Source organism: Microchirus variegatus, assembly GCF_963457635.1.
Source record: "Microchirus variegatus genome assembly, chromosome: 2".
NCBI lineage: Eukaryota > Metazoa > Chordata > Actinopteri > Pleuronectiformes > Soleidae > Microchirus > Microchirus variegatus.
In genome coordinates this window covers 16854139-16868324 of record NC_139803.1, presented here as the reverse complement: position 1 = coordinate 16868324, position 14186 = coordinate 16854139, and the positions used below count along the sequence as shown (strand labels likewise).

Here is a 14186-nt window from a genome sequence, read left to right as displayed (position 1 = left end):
TTGTAAATAAATAAATATGAAAACAAAATCACCACATTTTGATGTTTTTTGAGCCCATGCAATGAGTGCCGTCAGCATACACATTAAAAATGTTATTGATTTAATATGCATCATTTGTATGTGTAAAACAGCTCCTAATTTGCATGAATGGGGTCTCCTGACATTAAAACAGACACACACAGCATTCTTAGTGAGGACAATAAATGGCTAACACTCACCCTTAACCTAAACCTAATTCTAACCCACATTGGGGGCACCACATTGACTTCCATTCCTTTGGAGTCCAAGCAAAGCTTTATCCCTTTAACTAAACCCATATGCCTAACCCTAACCTACCCACATTTAAAATCTGCAATGCAAGGAAAATGCCCTACAGAGTTAACAAATACAACACACACACTTCTCTGAAAAGGCAGTTTAATTTACTGCCCACAGGGAAAAGCAATGCAAAGAAACAGCGACACAAATCTCGCACTGGCTGAACCTCTGACAGAACATACGAGGCAAATGAGGTTGAAATAAGTTCAATATCCATCAAGTGACATTGTTGATATGCCCTCTGAACTAAATGACTTCCTTCCAAACAGCACTGAAAGGAACACCCCACTCTGCAGCCCTCTGAAGCCCTCAGCCACTTTCAGCTCATTATCTTGGTTCACTGGTCCATCGGGTTGAGGACCAGCAACTTTCACCAGCCCCTGCATAGAAAAGCTGAGGGCGACTGCCTGCTCAAACACAGACATGTTGTGTCCTGTGCACTGAAACATGGCAAAGAGCTGAAGCAGAGTTTTGTCTGGTGTTTCAAACAAGACAGAAAGCTGAGAGAAAAGCTACAGAGACAAGGGGAAAGAAGGCTCATCGGCATACTCTGCAGGGAGCTATGGAAAAATTAACCCAATAAACTGGGTCAGAGTTGGAAAACTTGCGACCTGAGGACCACATACTAGGAATGCAGATAAATCTGTCACTGTTTCCAAAGACTGTCCCCCTGCTTCACCTTGTCATTTAAAATGGTTGCTTCCGGCTTCAAAAACAAACAACACTGGTCAAAGTGCAAAACTCAAGGCTTCAAAACAGCAGTTCACAAACGTGTCAGTGAAGTCACAGTGGTTTGACAAATCGCTAGTAGTTAAACAGGTCAATACATTTTACTGCTTTGTAGGTGGATTCAAAACAGGAACAGGAACGCTTCTCACTTCCATAATGGGAGTGAGTCGTGAGTGCAAAAAGATAACCGCAACAACATATATAGGTTCCTGGTTCACACGAGATATGTGGCGCATACACGACTGCTGTCGCTTTCATGTTGTGCAACGCATTTCTAAATTTATCTCCGACTTAGGCAGACAGACAAAGGGAGAGAGAGAGAATCTGCCCTTAAGCTTCCGACACCTGCTGTGACCCTGAAGCATTTAATCAACAGAGAGAGTTATCTTTTTTTAATTTATAAAAAACAAGGTGAAATGTCTTTTATTTTAACTTATTGTACTGTAGACTTGGCCCTCAAGACAAAGGTCGATGCTGAAGCAGGTCATATAAAACCACAGTACCACAGAGATCAAGGAGGTGGAACCTCAACTGCTACACATTAACCCTTTACAGGGGACTCATTGAAATACTTACCTACTTACTTACTATACCTTTTTTCTTTAGTTACATTTTTCAAAATGTATTATTTACATGTAGAAAATCAAGGTCCATATACAGTTCCTTGCCCGTCTGTAATATAACAAAATCCAAACAGGTGCATAAGAATGTACAAGAAAAACATAAATAAACATTATTTTAAAACATTTTAGAACATTCTTCTGAAACAAGCACTTGTCAAACACTGCCTCTACTCGTCACTATCCAAAAATAGGAGATATATACAGTATATATACTTATATGCATACATATATAAATTCACTTGTGATGTTGTTTTTTTAACCAACATCCTAAATTGTCACTGTTTTTTGGCATCCTAAGTTGCATACTTACTTACTTTTTAATGACTGTAAACTAAATATATATTTACTAGCAAAACAAATTAAATTCTGGATGTCTCACAAAGCATAGACAAAGGAATTAAGCTTAATGATGCATATAGTGTTTTGAAACGCGGTATATATTGTTGCTATAAGCACAGGTTTCCCCATTATCTCCTCCATGGCTGAGACCCAACTTCAGTACTCGCTCGTGTCCAGCAGGTGGAAGAAAAGAGTAACTTTTGATTTGAGATCACAGGAGTTACTGCCATAACAAAATCCGATCTAACTCAACTTCCGATGAGTATTCTGATCTCAGTCACCTTATATTGACATGTTTACATTTTAATACGACTAAAATGCCATTATATGTTACATATAATCAGCAATAACAAGATTCTATCAGCAACTCGTGTAAACAATAAAATTAATAAATTGAATTAAATAATGTGATTCTCCATATACTGTAGAGGTTTTCTTCATTTCTGGACCCTAAACCTAAGATGAGTGTAATAGTAGTTTACTAATTTAGAGTCCGTTAAACTCTCCTTCCCTCCAACATCACATTGTTAATACTTCTCATTAGGGACATTTGCTTGTGACCTGGCCAGTTTTATGGAGCAAAGCACACACTACTGCTATTTTAGGCTGAACAAACAGTATCTCCAGCCTCTGTGATTCTCAGGCCTTTTCCTCCTCCTCTTCCTCCTCCACAAATGCTCTGCTTTATTACTTCCTGTTGGGTTGACATCTACTGTGATCTTCCTGTTTATTGTTTCATTCATTACAATCAACAAAAAGCAGAAGTTAAATAAAGATGTGAACTTGCCACATATACCCATAATTGAAGGATGATGACATGCGCTAACATAAACACAACCATTAATGCGGTTAAGTGACACTACCATTACGTTAATCAGGTTATTGTTTCATCTATTTAGCCTGCATGGTTGCTCAAACTTGATTCAATCATTAACTAATTTTCATTTAGGTAACATGAGGCGATTTTTAGTTGTGGGGAAAGGTGAAAAGGGCAGTGATGTGTAATGAGGCAATTTGAAACAGAGAGTGTTTTATCTGTGATGATGGGGCACACAAGGTCAAACTGCATTTACTTTAGTAATTCCGTGCTTAAAATCATTATAGTTTGATTGAAATATTAACACAACTTACTTCTGTGGGTAAAAGTATTATTATTACTAAAATGTCGTAGATGTCTAACAACCTGTTAAAATACACCAGAATGACATCAATGGACCACAAGAACTACACTAGTGTGTCATTTTCTGATCACATAGCTTCTGATTGCCTGATATTGCCTTTTGTGAACAAATCCCATCTGATCTAGGCGAATGATTTGAGTTAATTATCCCTATTCATTTCGCCAAGATGTATATAAACATTTTATAATCTTGATTGAGCATATCTAGTGGTCTAAAGTTGCCACAATTAAGTTTATTTATTTATTTTTTTGGAATCTGTAAAATCACTGCTTCTTTCCAGGAAGGGGGGTATCTTAATCTTACCCTTAGAATAGGGATCAATCACTCCACTAGAAACCCATCTGGGCCCAGCAACTTGTTTGATTATTATTGAGATAATGCTGCACTAATGTATCTCTCTGATATTTCAGTTGCTTGCTGATTAATGTGTTTCTTGGTTAAAAAAAAACCTCCAACTAATTAACTAACTCCTCCAAGTAAATATTAACTTTGTTTGTGTCCCTTCTGTGTATATGTTGTGTAGTTCATTATTTTTCTTATTAAATTGTTCTCTAATTTTTGGATCTGGATCTTTGTGGCTTTGTGTTACAGTTCTGATTATAACTGCCACAGTGACTACATTTAAATACATCTAATTCTGTTTCTGAAGATTGCACTGACCATGCTGGTCAACCTCAAACCATTGCACCTTATACTGCCTCTTTTATTTTGACTATTATTTATTAAAAAGCCTCAGATGCCCCACTTGTGCACTAGAGGGAGTGAGCAGTGCTTGTGACCAGACTTATCTGTGAGATCAGAGATTACAAGGAGAGCAGGGAGGAGAGAGAATAACAAATGAGCTGGGAGGCAGTTCACGCTCAAGGAATCACAGGAGAACATTTGTGATCTTAAGTCTGGAACCTGATGTACGCACTATATATGAGGTGAGTCAACCTATTCATTTGGGGGTAAATGTGTTACATGTTGAATGTTCATGCGAGAACTGGTGTTTGGTGTTCAGACCTAGACATTATACACACTACGTTTGTGAGATTCATTCATGTCTCACCCTCTTTGGTTGTACATTCACAGGAGACGGTGATAGGTATGCAGACAGTTTGTTTAGTCTGCTGCTTTACTACAGACTTTTAACATATTTGAATTATTAGGACATGGGTATAACTCTAACAGTCTGCATGTGTGGGTTAACTGTTAGTGTTCTGTATGTTTATCTTTTGGCATTATAGATTTAACCTATCATGTCCGAGGGATATGACCAAAAACAAAAAGATCCAAAAAGATCCAAGATTATTTATCGTTACTTGTGTACAAAGTAACATTGTAACATTATTACCAGTAATGAAATTCTCTGCACTTTACAATTGCTGCATTGTTGTATAGGAAATAATCAAATAGAATAGAACATTATCACAATTAAAAAGTTTGATAGTGATACTTATGGGGATAAATTAAAATATATTTTAATTTTAACTTTCAGTGACAGTTGAAGAATCCAGTATTTATGACTTTAACTTCTACATGAACAGCAAACAACAAACACGTTCTAACATCTGAAGTTAAACATTCACAGCGATTTTGTGTTATTATGCATTGAAGCGTTTGTGCACAACGCATAAATGCATTGTGATAACTACTGTTATTGCATTAATGCCCCTGCCTTCAGTTCAACTTCAGTGAAGGAGCCCGAAATTAATTGCCAGACACTGCTTTTTTGCATTTATTTAAATTAATCATTCAACTAAAAATAATGATTAAAGGAGGGCAAATGAGGACAAGGCCAGGGCACAAATGGAATTTACACAAATCATATAAGTGGTTGAATATTTAGTTCCAGGAGATTTACCCCTCTGCACTTAGTGCTTTCACTTTTCACGTGTTGTTAAATAAGTCATCGATATTGTTGGCTCTCCTACTGCACCACTAGGCCGGATATGTTGTCACAGTGTCAACTCATAACTCACTAGATAAACTTTGTTTACTCCTCAGTGTGGGGGATTTTCTCAAGAGGGTTTACTGACTGAACATGATAAATACTACCCTTACATCTGTTTGTATAAGTGTATATTTAGAATATCATAAAATGAAATAAATTTATTTGGTTTCCGTAGCTTTAGAAAAGCTTTGTCAAGGTTCTTGCTTTATGGAGGCCACTGTCTTGTGTCCCCATGTTTTTACAGGAGCCTGAATGGACTAACCAGCCAAAGCACCCATTTTTCATGAAGGTAGGTTGATTAATCAATCAAGTAACATAATGTAGGATTTTGTATCAGACTCCACATACTGTTTGGATCTGGTATTGTATTGTATTGTATTGTATTGTATTGTATTGTATTGTATTGTACAACTGTTGAGGTAACATGCATTTGTTGACAAGCTAACAATAGGCTAACTGCGAACGATGTAGCAGGACTTCTAATGTACAAACAACCATGTATTCAGACTAGATACAGTAGCCTATAGCATTTTATACAAACACAATAACAAAATAAAAAATAATAATAAAAAAAAAAAATATTAAGATGATAGTGAGGGAGAACAATATAATTTTCCAATAGTTCCATATTGCCAATGCAGGCAATGTGTACCAGAAGTTCTATACTATATATACTATAAACTCTTAGAAATAAGTGAGAATTTAATAAGTAGAACCATATAAGGTTCTTCAGCTTGTCCTCATAGGAGAACCCCTTTTGGCTCCAGGTAGAACCTTTTTATAAACCCTTTTGGAGGGTTCCACCAAGAACTCCTTCAAAACCCCTTATTCAGGATAGGGGTTTTAAAGGGTTCTCTGGATCAAAATGGTTCTTACTGGAACCATTAGTGTTACCGAGAACCCTTGAAAAACCTTTTCTTTGGGAAAGGGTTTTTCAGAAGCAAATGGTTCCAGGTAGAACCTCAGCCCTTGTAGAAGGACCCTTTTGGAACCCTTATTTCTAAGAGTGTAGAAGTTCTAAACTATCAATGATGACTATGACTATGACTATCAAGAATGATTTTTGCTTGAATGAAATAAATCAGTTAATTTGTTCTTCTTTATGGACCGGAAATGAAAAACACTTGTTAAATACATTTGTTTTACACACTGGCTATGAAAAATCCAAAGGATTATATGGGTTACATCTCACAGTGTGTTTACACAATGTTTAAATATTATACAAATATACTGTGCACTAAATATTTGATGGTATATCCTGTGATTTTTTAAGTGGCCAGCCATAGTATACTGACTCTGTGTGGACACAGGACACAAGTTCTTCTCATGTATCCTATGACAGTAAAGGTGTAATTTGCACCTTTTTCTGTGTACTTTTGAACATCCGTAAGTAAATAACGAACATTTTAAAGCGAGAAATACATTTCCTGGCACTTTCTTCCCATGAAAAGAACATTTCAGACAATATATTTCTTGCATCATGGTGCTGTAGCATTGCGTTTCGTTTGTTGCCTGGTGGCACAGCAGCAACTGAGGAAAACGGAAGACACAGAGACATGGAAACAAGACTAATTTGCTGTTGTTGTATCATATTACACAATAATTATTGGCCAGTGGCACGAGCCTCATATTGTGGCACCGAGTGAGAGCAGCAGGGCTGGGGTTGGGACCAGAGTCCGATCTTTACTTTAAACAAAGAAAGTTGTCATGAAAAAAAAATTGAGGTTTTTCCATGAGAAGAATCAAATGACACCATTAAACAAGAACATTGAACCAATGAAAACCTATGGTCAGGTACGACATGATTTAGATGTGAAATTAAGGCCTTTTACATGTCAACTACATACAGTACATCCAAAGTACATACTACAGTACTTTGGACAAACTGTTTCCACAGTGGGATCATTAACTTAGATTAGTGAAGTAAAGTAGTAAAGTAGTGAAGTAAAGTAAGCTTTTAAGCAGAGCTTGCTGTGGCTGTCATAACACAGAAAAAACAGGTTTGGCATAGTGTTTGTGCACCTCTGCTGTTTTAAACACTGTAGCTCTCTGTGTTATCATTACCACTGTAAACATATAGTATTGTGATGTAATGACATATTTGAATATGTCATTACATCATTGACAATATTATATTGGGAAAACCCTGAATACAGTCACATGTAACCAAAAGATAAAACTGCCTTTTTTTTTGAAATAATTATATTAATAATATTCCATGATAAGATAGTACTGTTGTATAATCTAATCTATTTATGCAAACATCAGTTATCTCTGCTTCAGACCCTTAATTAAAGAATTGTGTTATAAAAATGCAGACAGCAAATTAAAAACCACACTATCAAACATAATGTAGTCTAAGGTAATTATACTGGACAATATTACTCAGTTTGCTTACAAAACTCTAGAAATACAGCACTGGAGACGGTAGTTTACCCTTTTATCACGGCCTATATATTTATATTCATAAAATGCAGAAGGAGCACACCAAGGCACACAACATGCATTTTATCTTGGTATCACATTTGTAATTGCTTTAGCTCGCTTTTTATTCAATTTGCACATCAGTGTTACAGGAGAACAGCTGAGGCTTTGAATAAACGCCTCGCTGAAAAAAGAACATGCTTCATAATATGTTCACCATTTTACCTCACCATTAGAAAGCCTTTTGTGAAGTTTGTTAAGAAAGTCAGCTTTTTTTTTTAAGCTTGCAGGGACACAGAACATTGTGGTTTACTGCTACCGAGTTCTGGTGAGTTTGATTCACCTGGGTAAAGCTGAATGTATTTCAAACCCAAAAGTCACAAAGTTATTCATTCATTCTTAATGGAGGAAGGAGTGGCCGTCATAGATTTTATTAGATGAGTTTTTCCTTAATTGGCTAAAATCAGTATCTGAATGTTTGCGTGTACTTGTATTTCTTACCTCTTAATGACCTTTTCTGGCATTAACACTGACCTTGTGAGGACCAGTAGTCCTCATTGAGACCAAAACCTGGTCCTATTAGGGCAGAACTTAATTTCTGAGGAACTGGTTAAGTTTAAGGCGAAAAATCTGAATTGTAGTTAGGTTCAGTTTATGGTTAGGCATCAACTGGTTATTGTTAGGAAAATAAGCTTTGTTTAGTCTGTCCAAATGAATGCAATTGCAGGAGAACAGTTGCTCAGGATGGATTTGTTTACTCGTTTGTTTACTCCTTCCAGTGACCTCGTCTTGTGTCAGCCTGACAGTGACGTATATTCTAAGTGACTAATTACATCAGGCACAAAATAAAAATGTCTAACTAGTTCTGCACTGTGAATTTTTGCAGCAGCTCTTGCTACTTTTTAAGCAATTTACTCTGTTTATCTGAATATCTTATATTTCCTGGTGTTTCTTGGTGATTGTTAAACATATAATATATTATTTTAACTTGACTTTTTTTCCATCACTGATGCTGTAACACTGCAAATTTCATAGAAGTAATAATTATCTTATTTTATCTTCTCTTGTGGCTTTGTAAAACTAACTTTAAACATATGGCTGCAGTTAAACATTTGCACAGGTGATAAAATATTATCTATATGGTGAAATGTGAAATGTTTATTGAAACTTTTTTTTGTTCTTCACCAGGAGCTCAGAGGCCACAGAGGCCATTGAGAGCAGCATAGCGAATAAAGCGATGGTCCGGATTTGTTTTCCACTCAGTGATCCACGTCTTTAAAGTTTGGAAATAAGTACATAAAGCACTTTTCACGCTTTCTCCAGGGATTCAAACAGCAGCACTGTTTCTGTGACGTGGTGCCTGAGGAAGGAGAACACCATGATCTCCACAGCCTTCTGCTGGCTGTTCCTATTGGCATTTATCATTCTGACCATTGGTGGAAACGTACTTGTGTTTTTAGCCGTGGGACTCAGCCGTCGACTGTGGCGCATTTCTAATTGCTTTGTAGTGTCACTGGCGGCGACAGATCTCCTTCTTGGCCTGCTGGTGCTGCCCTTGACCGCCACTGTGGAGCTGGGTGGTGGCAAATGGCCCCTGGGAGGAGCCCTGTGTAACATCTACATCTCAGTTGATGTCATGCTGTGTGCATCCTCTATCTTGACCCTGATGGCAATAAGTGTGGACCGATACTTGGCTATTTCAGCTCCTCTTATCTACTCACGGAGAGTTACCCCTCTCAGTGTGACTCTGGCCCTAATTGCCATCTGGACCTTGTCCCTTACTATGTCCTTTGTACCCATCCACCTTGGATGGAACACTGTGGACTACAGGGTGCAGCACTCAGACTGGGGCTTGGGGGATGAGGACAAAAAGGGACATTACTGCCAGTTTGAATGGAACAATAACTACGTTCTTATTTATACCTGTTTCACATTTTACCTGCCTCTGCTTCTCATGAGTGGAATGTATCTTTGCATATTCAGAGTGGCACAAGAACAGGTCAGTGCTGGGTACAGTTTTGTAAAACATGCTGAAGTAGCACATAAAAGTGCTACTTTTTAAAAAAAAATCACTGGTTGCAGTTGTTCTTTCACAGAATATGGTGTACATTTTCTAAATTATAATCTAATTTTGAGGAAAATAGATGATAAATCATGACACATGAGTTTACGCCATATGATTGAAAGTTGATGAAGTTCATGTTTGCAGGTTAAGATGAACATCCGTGCCGATCAAAAATCCTGCCAAATGCAAATGCAAATGCAAATGCCAAAAACTGTATTCACAAAATATTTTGGCTTGAAAATGTCAGATAAGTGAATAAGTTCATCCGTCTCTCTGTTTACAGGTGCGGCGTATTCGTGCTGCCACTCCATCATTTCCGCGTATGGCATCAACTGTTGCCACAGTCCGTGAGCACAAGGCCACAGTGACCCTGGCAGCTATACTGGGGGTGTTTATCATCTGCTGGTTCCCCTACTTCACTTACATAACCTGCGTAAGCATGAAGGAAAAGACCAATCCTCCCAATACACTACACTCAGTGGTTCTTTGGCTGGGCTACTTTAATTCAGCCTTGAACCCAATATTGTATCCAGCCTTAAACAGGGATTTCCGCAAGGCCTATGTAGACCTGCTTCGCTCTACAGGACAGTTTTGCAGGAAACCATTTACTCGTGTGGCTGTGCACCAAAGATTGACCTGCATGAATGGACAGAAGGTGTCCCAGGAGTTAGAGACACACGAAGATAAGAAAGAACCCAATGGAAATGGTTTCGTGCCTCATGAGCCTAACACTGTCCCTGAAGAGCCCAGGTGAAACACTGTGCTTGTGCTGGACTGTACACCTGCTGCACTGTAATTACAAACTCGCTCCACTACCAGATTACACATTCACAGTATCAGTTAGCTGTTTCTTGTGTCATGCCAAAGACAACAAGTTCATGTCAAACCCAAAGCACAGCATCATGAATGTAAAATATTTTTTTGAGCGATCCAACTGAATAAAAGCCCTACAAGATATGTAACTAGACTGCATCTCAATCTCATTTGAGATTGAGTCTGGAAAAGGCGTAACTGAATGTATGCAATTGAATGGACCTTCAACCAATCAGACCAATGATCCACTGGGCGTGATGGTTATCTAGTAATGCCATCTAATGACTTTTGCCAGTGGGAGCTCCGTGGAGCTAGTCGCACTAAGTCTGCCTCTTGCATGCTAGGGGTTCGTGATTGGTTCCCTTTTTAAAAGCTTCTGAAGTTTGCCAAAAAGGCGTCCTTGCTGCGTTCACCCAACAATCATTAATTTGCATTAGTGTGTGCCATATCAAGCGGAGAAGTCGATTTATTTGCAATTTGGCAATATGTTAATTTAAATTAAGGACCTTGGGGTTGTGGCTTCATTTCACAATGAATAGCTATACTTTTTATTGTGGTGTTCTTCTAAATGGACAGTTTTTGTGCTGGAACAAGTACATTTTAAAAATGTGGCCAAGTTCTTACATTTTCAACATATACTTATGTGAATTTCGCATTGGATGTGAACATACAGTTATACTGAATGAAACCTAGAAATGCAGACATGCCCACAACCTTCATGTGGAGGATAAAGCAGCTGCACATGTGACTGGAGGGATGAGATGACTCAGTAAATTTCTAAGCATGATGCATGGAGATGCAGGTGGTTAAAATGTTGCTAATTGTTTATTTGCCCCTCCCCTCGATGCTGCTAGTGCTGGTGAATAAGTGTCAAGCAAGTTTATTTTAATGTACAATATGTGTGAGCTGGGCCTGACTCAAAATGGATGACATCAATGACTTTCTACAGATTAACTGAACTACGCAGTGCAGTTGATTGTTAAGAGTGGTTGCACTGATGAAATAACAGTGAAGATGCTCCTGATAAAATGTTTTTTGCACTGAACTACATCAAACAAATAAAGCTAAAGCCCCACAAAACATCCATTACAATTTCATTGTTTTTATTTACAAGATGAGAGTGAAAATGTACACAGTATATTTTGCCCTGATAAAGTATCACCAGATGACATTGGAATAGAGTGTAGAGTAAATGTAATGTAATGTATCAAAGTGTTAGTGTGATATAAATAAAATAAATAACAATTAAAAAAAACTATATGGCGTTCACATAGACACACGCATGCTCACAGCCAAAATATTAATGTTGTAAAGGTCACATGTAACATTTAGCATGGTTTATTGGCAGAAATTGAATGCACTGCGCATGAATGTTTGTATAGGTGTATAATTGCTTTAAAATAAAATGTTTGCTTTTGTAGAATTATGAATTAAGAATGTCCTGTTTTTTGTATGAAGCACCTCCTGAGCCTAGCATCTCTCACTATGTGTTGTGTGCAATATGCAGAATAACCATTACATGTGGAACTTTCAAATAGAATTAAGGTGAAACAAATTTGATTAGCTGTGAAATTTTCTGGCAGCTTCCACAAAAATATGTCCAGGGTTTTCCCTGTCTGTCTCAGGCAAAGGCAGGCCGCGTGGGGGATTTTGGCAGCCGCCTTGGTTGAAAAAGGCTAGAAAACGCTGTTTCCAACGATCTTGACACAATAGAAATATGAGCAATGTCGTGCCTCTATAGCGCAGACGGGGAACCACGCGAACCTCACATGCGTCATATGTCGCAAGCATTTGCATCGTATGACGCATGGTGCCTTCCTGCGATTAAACTCCAGCACTGTAAACAGATCGTTACTACATCCAACAACCCCCAACGCTATTTCTTCCAACAAGATAAAGACAAAATATGTGCAAAAGATCATCCCTCTGTGCATGTTTCTTTCATTGTTTATAATTGCCGCATAATTCCCATCCTTGAACGCACCATAGACGTACTGCTCGGCTCAGAGCAAACATCAGCTAAACCAGTGTTTCCAAACCCTGGTCCTCAGGGAACACTGCCCTGCATGTTTTAGATGTTGCACTGCTCCAACATACCTGATTCAGATGAACAGCTTTTTATCAGGCTTCTGCAGAGCTTGATGACGAGCTTGAATCAGGTGTGTTGGACAAAAAGTAGCAGACAACATGAAAGCTAAGGGGATTACAGAGAGGGTGCTCAACTTCATCGTACTCTATGACCAATCTTTATCAGTTGTTGAAAACAAAGGATTTCGCAGACTGATGGAATACTTGCAGCCACGATATAGTTTTTTTTTACCAACCAGGAGATATATATATCGGAGACTGCACTACCTGAACTATACAACCGAGTGTCAGCAAAGACAGCTGAGAAGTTAAAAGGTGTTCCAGCCCTGAGCTTTACAACTGATATTTGGACGTCAGATGTTTGCCCAATGTCCCTGGTTAGCCTCACTGTGCACTGGGTTGACTCAGACAAACTCAGTTTAGGGAGTGCGTTGCTTCAGGGGCTCACACAGCTGAGCTCGCAGCATCCATTACAGAGATATTAAATCACTGGGGAATCCCTCTGAATAAAGTTCATGTCATTCAACAGGACAAGGCTGCGATGGAAGACATGGGAGTTCCTAGTCTGGGGTGTTTTGCACACTCTTTGTTGTGCATGAAGGGCTAATGTCACAACATAGCTTTAGTGATGCATTAGCAAACAGCAGGAGGTTCCTAGGTCACTTCAAGCATTCACAACTTGCAAAGTCTCGTTTGGAAGACATACAGCTTGAAATGCAAAGTGCAGAAACCACGGTTACCCCAACTCGTCTTGTTCAAGATGTTCAAACAAGATGGAATAGCTCCTTTTAAGAGCCTTCTGAAAGAAAAGCGACCTCTGTGTGCCTGTGCTGCAGACCACAACTTGCCAGCAACACTGTCAGCCAATGAGTGGGGTTTGCTTGAAAAAACAGTGACTGTGCTTAACGAGGAAAATCAGCTCCGCAACTTCCACTGCAGCAGACGTAATCCCAGCCATCACCATGGAGAACAGTACCGACAGTGGCATAAAAACAGTGAAAACCACACTCCTCCAAGCTGTCACCAGGCAATTCAGCCTTTAGTGGACGCTCGATACAAGGACAGGTGAGGCATACTTTTTATTAATGCCAAATGTATTAATTTTGGCTTAGTTTTAAACTGACAATTAAAAGCACACAAAATCATCAAGCACCACACACATCCTGGTCATGGACTGTTTCCTTCCGTCTGGGAAACGTTACAGGAGCCTTAGGAGTTGCACCACCAGGCTCAGAAACAGCTTTTTTTCACAACACCAAGACCCACCACTAGCCCCTGCGCCGCCCCCTTCTCCGTTGCACATGGTATGGTTAACCTCTGATAACTGCACTTTATTAATGTACCTCATCAATGCACTTTATGAGTGTACAGCATTCTGTTCCTATTACATATGGACTATGTACTGTCTGATTACTCAATGCACTTTATGCACATAATGGATCATGCTGCATTCCGTATTTTATGCATTTTTTTTATGTACTGCTATAAAGAAAATAAGCACTTTTTAATGATTGCACTACTGGTTAGATGCTCAACTGCATTTCGTTGTACTGGGTGTACTTTTGCAACAACAATGAAGTTGAATCTAATCTAATGTAATCTAAATCCTGCTAAACCAAAACTGCATGTTGATTGATTCATAGGTTTAAAGTGGATTTTTTAAAATTGCA

The 14186-nt window shown here is 38.5% G+C and overlaps 1 protein-coding gene across 1 annotated transcript; it reads left to right on the top strand.

The window, feature by feature from the left end:
• Window positions 1-8919: 8919 nt before the first annotated feature.
• On the top strand, window positions 8920-10369 carry hrh2b (histamine receptor H2b; the record flags this gene model as incomplete). The annotated part of the gene is made up of 2 exons (XM_083905260.1): window positions 8920-9549; window positions 9899-10369. The coding sequence occupies exons 1-2, from the start codon at window positions 8929-8931 to the stop codon at window positions 10367-10369; spliced, it is 1092 nt and encodes a 363-aa protein (XP_083761386.1). The 5' UTR covers window positions 8920-8928.
• Window positions 10370-14186: the final 3817 nt, after the last annotated feature.